Source organism: Conger conger, chromosome 6 (assembly GCF_963514075.1).
Source record: "Conger conger chromosome 6, fConCon1.1, whole genome shotgun sequence".
Classification (NCBI taxonomy): Eukaryota; Metazoa; Chordata; class Actinopteri; order Anguilliformes; family Congridae; genus Conger; species Conger conger.
In genome coordinates, this window is record NC_083765.1 from 49,427,327 (window position 1) to 49,436,164 (window position 8,838).

The following is an 8,838-nucleotide window of genomic DNA, read 5'->3' on the forward strand; positions in this document are numbered from 1 at the left end:
GAGAGAGAGAGAGAGAGAGAGAGAGAGAGAGAGAGAGTAAATCATTTGACAGAGCTGTACTAACCCAGCATGGGCTTGTCTTTCCCTTCGCTGACTACACCCCAAGAGGAGGAGCGTGAAGCGCGTCAGAATCTTCAATTTCCAACTTAGCATCCTAGCAGCAGCAAAGCAACCATCCGAAGGCAAAAAAAAAACTTCTTCAGTGCCCGATAGAGCGCGACGGAGGGGACCGCGAGTGAAGTCCAAAAGAACGACGAGAGCGAGGCAACCATAATTACGGACATAAACATTTTTATTTATTATTGTTTTTGTATTGTCTTTACAGGAAGCACATAAGGGAAGCAGACATTGGTCTGTCATCGCGAGTCGTCTCTATGGTTCATATCAGAAAGTCTGTGAATATATAAAGGAAAGTGCCCAAGTAAGTGGCTTGTTCTCGACTTCTGCTATGGCGTATCCTCAGGGCTACTTGTATCAGCCGTCAGCTTCTTTGGCACTGTATTCATGTCCGGCGTACAGTACGAGTGTGATTTCGGGACCCCGGACCGAGGAACTAGGAAGATCTTCTTCGGGGTCTGCGTTTGCTCCATATGCCGGATCTACAGCATTCACTAATCCATCGGCTGGCTACAACTCTCATCTCCAATACGGTGCAGACACGGCGGCAGCGGCGACATTTACGTCTTACGTGGTGAGTGCGTTTGTGTAGGCTACCCTAGTCCAGTGAAGCGCCGCCGCAACAAAGCAGAAACAACTAGCCTTCGTGAAAAGTTTATGATTGATTATGTAGACAATGTTAAGTAAAGTGACTGCGACCTTGCGAATAACTGTACGAGGATGTACTTGGTAATCTTTTATTTTACGCAAAGATACCCTGAATTATGTAACGATTCACTTGAACCCATCATTTAAATTAATTCGCGCAATTCGTACGAAAGAAATCGACAGACAGGCTACATTGAAATATCGCCTACTTTGTAATGAAATTGGACAAAATAGTAGTTATTCCGTTCCCACGCAGAAGTTGGCTATGTAATACAATGTGTATGTAATTTGATTTTTGGACGCAGTGACTGTATTTATCTGCTTGTATTACCCGAGATTTCAATGCTTTGATTTAGATTTTTTACTCCGAGGCACGTCGTATTTTATTACCTTTTTTTAAATGATTTATATTTCCTTTAACCATTAATCATTTGTCTGTAAAAGCAACCGCCGTATTATATACAATTATCAGCACAAAAGACGACTGTGTGTATGGAGCCAAATTACTTAATTATGTAGGCCAGATCAGCATGGGGATCTGATGGGGTCTACATTTTGTACCACTCACATGGAAGGCATAGTCCGGTTTTCCGACGAGTAAATGCAAAATTGATCTTGATACAAACAGCATTTGTTGTAAGCAGCTCGGGATTTTCCTTTGCTATAGAACTTCAAAGTAAAAATCAAAGTAAAGTTGAAGGCAGAAAATAGTCTTTAGGTAACAAAAATCATCTACATTTGCAACCTTATTTAAAGGTAAATGATGTAGGCCTAATTGTGAAACGTTTAAATGTGTCTATGTGTTTAAATGTGTATTTAATTTTTTGGGTTATTGTTTTCGCAAAGATTCGTTTTGTGCAATAGCCTACACAATACTGAAAGCGTGTTGTCTGTATTATCCGTTGTATTTCAGGGAGCACCATATGATCACACGGCAGGCATGGCCGGTTCTTTAGGATATCACCCCTACGCGGCTTCCCTGGGTTCCTTTCCTTACGGGGACCCTGCATACAGGAAAAACGCAACCCGGGACGCCACCGCCACTCTCAAGGCCTGGCTTAGTGAGCACAGGAAAAACCCCTACCCCACAAAGGGTGAGAAAATCATGCTGGCCATAATAACCAAAATGACCCTCACGCAAGTGTCCACATGGTTCGCCAACGCGCGGAGGAGGCTCAAGAAGGAAAACAAGATGACCTGGACCCCGAGGAACAGAAGCGAGGACGAGGAGGAGGATGAGAACATCGATCTAGAGAAGAATGACGAAGACGAGTCGCACAAGACCACAGACAAGGGCGACTCGACGGACACCGAGTCAGGTCTGTATAGCGAATTCATCAAATGTTCATCTCTGTCGTTTCCACTCAGGACAGAAAAGTGATTGCCGGGAAATGGCGTTCTATTAGAAAGGGACAATTCTTTAAATAACAATAAACTTGAAGTGCCTTCATTTAATTTCCAGCTTGAGTGCTGCGGGTGATAAATGGTGTTTAATATGCAGTTAGCCCTGAATCAACTGCAACTGTTCTTTCTTCTTCATCATCTTCTTGTATGTAGTTTTAAGTAAAAAAAAAATTTAAAGTTTTAAAAAAAGAAAGATTGTCTATAACAGGTTAGACAACAAAGCCAACAATTACTAAACTGCTTTAAATGTCTTGCAGCAGAACATAAACTCAACTCGGAGGATATTACGTGTGACACATTTAAAGAGGAGAATCTCGTCAAAGACATAGACCCCCTTCTGACGGACTCGGATTTAAAAGAGCAAGAGGGCCGGACAGATTTATTACCCGAATCATCCAAAGCTACCACTTCTTCTCCTGAAAACGTGTCTGGTGGATCTGAGCTCATTGCGCGGGAGAGGTCTTCAGAAATGCTTCACGCGTCCAACACGATGAACGGCATCAACTGCGGCAGCAACGTGACGTCTGTAATTCATCCGCCCCCCTCTGCCCCCAAACCCAAACTCTGGTCCCTCGCCGAGATCGCAACGTCGTCTGACAGGTGCAAAGGAAACAGCGACGCGCCGCAGGCCCCAGGAACGGGTCAAAGTATCACGATCGCCGCCAACGCATCGTCGCCGCCGCGTTCACCTACACAATGCCCTTTTCCGAACAGCACGGTACTTTCAAGGCCAATTTACTACACGTCCCATTTTTATCCGGGTTACACGAACTATGGCACCTTCGGACATCTCCACAGCAACCACGGATCCAGCACGGGCTCCGCCGCACATTTCAATGGATTAAGCCAAACCGTATTAAACAGAGCAGAGGCTCTCGTAAGAGAAAGCAAAATGAGAAGTCAAACAGTAGATCACTGTAAAGACTCCCCTTATGAACTAAAGAAAGGTATGTGAAACATTTAATACTGACTTCCTCTCCGATCGTTTGGACATGTAACCTATTTATTATTTGTTGGCAAAATAATTAAATTCAGTGGAGAGTGAGAACATTTTCAATCAGAAAATTATTATTCTCAATTTTTAGTTTATGGATGGTTAATCCAAATGATGTAAAATCTAAGAATTGTCTTAATCGCTGCAGCCACCTGAGACTCTATTTGTATTAAAACTAATATGTATATTTAATTGTAGCATTTTTGTATTTAAAATGGACAATACACTATCTTTGAAGTAAATTATGGAAATTATTTGTACAGCAATTGTTTTGGGGATAAACATATTACTGCTTGTGTCCAGAGTGTTTCATAGTTTCAAATAATAATTTATATTTTTTGACCGCTGATTCCCTTGAGTGTGAACTGACTTTCTGAATTTCCTTCCCAACAAAATCACATTTTTATCGATCAACTGCGAGTTGAAATGACAGCAGTTAATGACCACGTTTAGCTGCCATATGTTGTTCTTTTGTTCTTCATTATTAATCTCGGCATATATATATTCACCATTCAGAGACAAATAATAACAATAATGCATTGAATGTTTAAAATGGACGGTTTGCCTTATCCGCGATGAACAATAAGTGGCGATAAAAAAATCCCCAAAAGACTGGAAAATGCAGTATGATGTAGAACGAATACATTTCAGTCCATTACGACCCTTCCAGGCGAAACGAGCATTTTTCAAAGGATAACTGTAATAAGCGTTAGAAAATGATATTGGCTTATTTATTTGAAGGTCAATAATTTATCATTTCCAACGAGAGAATAAGAGCAGAACGGCAGCCATTTAGCCCGGCAACACCAAGTCCGTGTGCTGGGGTATGCAAAGCAATCAAGCGGCGAACTTTCCTAATGAGTTCGATTTTATGCCAAATTTAGTCCTCATTACGATTTCCCAGGCGCGACAAAGCTGATAAAATGGGCCGACTTGCAGCAAAAGGACATGATATCGATACAGTAGCCTATGTAATTCTAGTTGATATTCCGTAATGGTGTATTGAATGTCAACATTATCCTCTGAAGAAAGTTAGTACTGTCAGAACTGTTAGTGCAACCCAGGTAGCATGGCTAAATCGCCAGTTTTGCATTCCAACTCTTCCCAGTTTGACAGGTAGGTGTCAGACTTGCTCCTAATTTCAATGGTCCATTGCTAATCCTGTGTTAAGAGGTAGGCTAGGCTACTCCTGTTGGAATGAAAGATACAAAGGTTCCCTGATCCTATAAGCACTTCGCTTTTATTCTCGTTTTTCTGTTTATTTTTTTACCATGTTTCACTAAGTAAAAAACATTTTTATTTCTGCTCTTTTAACCCCTGCTACCATAGCAAATATAACACAAAGCAATGCTAAAATATTTCTGACACAAAAGCTTTTTTTGTTCCAAGACGGATAAAGCCATGACACATAAAATTAAATAATTTTACAGATGTATGAATCAGATCGTTTAAAATGATTCTAAACGAGCTAATACCAGGAAGTACTAACACAAAGCGCAGCAGAAAAGACATTATTATTATTATGATTATTATTATTATTATTATTAATAATAATCGATTATTATTACTATTATTATTAATGTATTATTATTATTATTATTATTATTATTATTAATTTATTATTATTATTATTATTATTATTATTATTATTAATAGTAGTAGTAGTAGTATATTACAATTATAATTAAATAACGTTTATGAGTCAACATGAATAAATCGTCCAATTAACCAGTATTCTTATTATTAGGCTATTATTATTATTATTATTATTATTATTACTATTATTATTATTATTATTATTATTATTATTATTATTATTACTATTATTATTATGTCATGCAGTGTGGGCAGTAATTTGATTGCTCTTGCCTGAAGGTGATTTCTTTCTCCGTCATAAATCTCCATAGTTTACCTTCTGCACTCCAACTGAAGCGTCCCCCGGGCTTTCGATCATTCACAGCGCTTTAATGTCCTCTGTTCCCATAGACGGGAGGCTTCTACATTTAATCTACCAGAGTGTGCTACAGCTGTGATTGCAGCACATCAACCAGCTAAATAGCATAATTATGTTTTTCTTTCGTGATCCCTCCAGGAATTGAAATATCCGAAGCAGTTTTCCGTGTGAGCGAAAATGACTATCAATTAATCTTTCTTTTTTTCTTTTTTTTTTCCCAAATGATTTTAATGCGGAATTTAGACAGGTTTGTGACACATTTGAAGTTGCCACACAATTGAAGTTCTGTGTTTGGGACATGTTTATTTGGGAATTTTATTCTAAATGACCAAATATGTAAGTCAATGTTTAAAACACATTAATTGTTTTAATCTTACAGCCAAATTAGCCGTTCTTTTTAACTTTGCAATAGGCATCACACTCGTGTACATGTAATCCCGTGTACAGAAACATGTGAAAGAGATAGAATGATGTAAATAGGTTGATGTATAATGCAGATATTTAACGAATCCTGGTACCAACGTGTCCTAAAGGTATTTCATATAGTTAATATAGGCTGTCCTGCTCAACGATATAAAGTCTGAACAACCTACTCAAATATTCCAGTAAGGTGACAGATAATGAATCAAGACAATTCCCTGGACCGGCAGCTGTTTATCTAAAATGCTTCCGCAAAAGGACCGAATTCTCTCCATTTCGGTTATTGCGTATTGATAGCCGACATGTAATCAAAATTGATTTAGGAAAGATGTTCATTTAAAACGATCTACCAATTTCGCAAGGTCGTGAGATATTAATAATCCGTTCCTGAATTGGTGCAATTCAACTTTAGAGTAGGCCTAGTTTTTGGGAAACTATGGAACAATCAACATAACTTTGCTCAACTGTCCCTTTCTCTCTTTTTCGTCTCTCGTCCAGTTGAATAGCTGATCATGGCTTATTGATTGAAATCGGAGCAAGAACAAATAATGCCCGTGGTAGTGAATAAGTTCCCACGTGCACGGGAAAACGGATAAAACAAAAAAACTAATTGAAATAGCCTACTTATTGTAAACCCGCAACGAAATTATTTCATATGATTGCCATAATAATCGGGGCTGCATTTCCCGAAGCCTTCTTAACGCTACGTCGTTCGTAAGTTATACCTTAAGCTATACCTTAACCTTTCATCGTGTTTCCCAAAACGTTCTTAGCTATACGTTCTGTAAGTGGTACTTTCGTAAGGTTGGTCTGGACCACTCTTGGCTCGACGTTGTCAGCTCACTCCGCTAGTGGCCACCACTGTTACGACCGCGAGCCTATGACATCATCTGTTGCTTTTAGTTACATCTCAATCTGTTAAGCAATATGTAGGCCTACACTAATAATTATACAGTTGTAGTTGGCTAATAATGTTACTAAAATACCACATTAATAGCACTGTTTTCATGCAAAGAATACAATTGTACATTACGTTGGATGCATGCTGCACTTTATTGAACCTAATTGCCTAATTGCCTTTTAAATTATATTTCTAAACGGATGATTTCCCACTCTCTCTGTGTTTAACCATAGCTCTTTCTTTGCTTTGTTGGACACCGTGGCCCTAAAACTGGAAAATAATGTTTCATTATTCAGCGCCACCTCCTCTAACAATATCTCCATTTCGTTTGCTGTGAAGCCATAGCCATAGCTTATGTTATTTTGCTTGTTGGTGCGCTTTTACTGAAATCAGAGAAAATAGTGATATGATGGTGCTTCTGGAAAATCAACCCTGATAGCAAAGTCATTTAAGGCACCTTGACAAATATATTAATGTAAATTATGTGATAGGCTACCACAATCTGAGGTGCCGTGTTCTTGTACCTATTTGGCGAAGATTATATATACGGTTGGATAATTAAGTTCGTAACTTTTTAATTCTATTAATAAGTTCCCACCAGTCGTGATGAATGCAATATTTTTAAGCATTCCTGCAGTGTTTTATTCATAAATAACACTACTTTACACTACGCAGTCAAGCAGGCGCTGCATGGAGTGAATAATCGATCTGACGTCGCTCCTAAGTGATAGTTCAGGAAACACGACTAGAAAATTAAACAACTTTAGTAACTTATACCTTTATTAAGGTATACCTTTCGAGTCTCCGTAAAATGTTTGTAGGGAGTAAAATAGGCATCTTCAAGTAGGCTAGAACTACAGTGTTGCCTACAAAGAACTGTCGCTGCAACCGAAATAATAAATAAAAAAACGGCTGGTTAGTTTTAGCCTATTTGTAAGACTATACGTGCAGAAAACAAACAAATAAATAAACAGAGTCATTGCCGGCCTGCATGATTCATTGGTCTGATAGCAAGCCTTGCCCTACAGCTCACTGGCTGATCTTTGCCAGGGAAAACATTTTATAATTAATTACCGTTGCGCTGGCCTACTTACATAAAAAAAATTGCATTTTAGTCCAATAAATGTATATTTATAATGAAAAATATTTTCAAATATGACAAATTAAAGGCTACTGAACATATACAGTGGAATCATCATTGCGTCATATTGGTCATGCAAACATAATTTTGCCAGGTTCGTAAAACCTGGTAATCACGGTCAATGCATGTAGGCTAGGCTTCAATGTGTTTCTTCACATCGATTTGACAATATGACAGTGTTTTTAGTCGTTTTTTTAGTTTAAAAAATCTTGTGATATTTCAACATTTTTATGAATGTATTGGGCTAATGTTTTCATTAATCCAGTTCGTTTGAAAACGGGTTTGCCGTCTTGCATGCTTCTCAAATACAACTTGGAGAGAGAACCTATTATGGGCTACAAAGCAAGCCCATCTGGACCTGGCGACTCTCTTCAAAGACGTAGCAAACTGTTCCAGACTAGCCCTTCAGCTCGATCCAGCTCTCCAAGCGGCCCAAGCTGTGTGCTGTGCACTGCCCCTCCGCTGGACTGCACAAACACGACGACTCCCCCTATCCCCGACGAGCCCTCGGCTCCTCACCCGGGGGAAACATGCCTGACGCCCATAACTCACTTTAAAGGAGGCTCTTAAATTTGAGGCCCACATTGAATTCTCAAGGGAGCAAAGCGGGTCGCCATCTGGCCTTCTCTAATTTCTTTATGCAAGTCTAATCGATTATAAAAGTTTAGCCAATGGCTCTACAGTTTAAGCAAATAATTGCCAGGGACGGAGTTGTTGATGTTAACAATAAACGTAGCTGCGCATCTAGCATAACCTCATTATTCATACTAACTAGAAGCTACAAGTTATTTCCTCGGGAGCAGCCAGCGTGTGAAAGTAACGTGATATAGGCTAGGATTCTGTTACATCATGATGTTTTTATTTAACCATTTAATTTTTGAAATTGTGATTTGAAACTTTGTACATCAATCTATAAATTGTAACGGTTGTGAATAATTATTTATTGGGCATTAACATCGGTTGGTTTGTTAAAGCTTTCTCAATACCAGGCCGAGTGCATGTGATTTACTTAGGCCTGAAAATAGCGACGAGGAAACAAGGACTGCAGTTAATATTAACTGTACAGTTAATAATATTGATTCGATAATCGCCGTCAGTCAGGAATTAAATCAAAGCAAATTCTATGATGAAGTTTTTTTTTTCGTTTTTTTTCAGTGATATTAAATATTAATGATTAATAACATACTGACGGGAGGAGGAACGTTTAGTTCTTTATAAATGAGTCTTTTCATTATAATAGGGTACATGGAAATTGGTTT

General features: G+C 38.7%; 1 protein-coding gene across 2 annotated transcripts; it reads left to right on the forward strand.

Moving 5' to 3' along the window:
• Positions 1-331: 331 nt before the first annotated feature.
• Positions 332-3,418, forward strand: LOC133131368 (Iroquois homeobox protein 5a-like). 2 transcript variants are annotated; one of them, XM_061246688.1, is made up of 3 exons: positions 332-691; positions 1,679-2,084; positions 2,427-3,418. In XM_061246688.1, exons 1-3 carry the CDS (start codon positions 449-451, stop codon positions 3,122-3,124), a joined length of 1,347 nt encoding a protein of 448 aa, XP_061102672.1. In that variant the 5' UTR covers positions 332-448; the 3' UTR covers positions 3,125-3,418. The 2 variants fall into 2 exon arrangements, with proteins under 2 accessions (XP_061102672.1, XP_061102673.1); XM_061246689.1 differs by having other exon boundaries at positions 2,430-3,418.
• Positions 3,419-8,838: the final 5,420 nt, after the last annotated feature.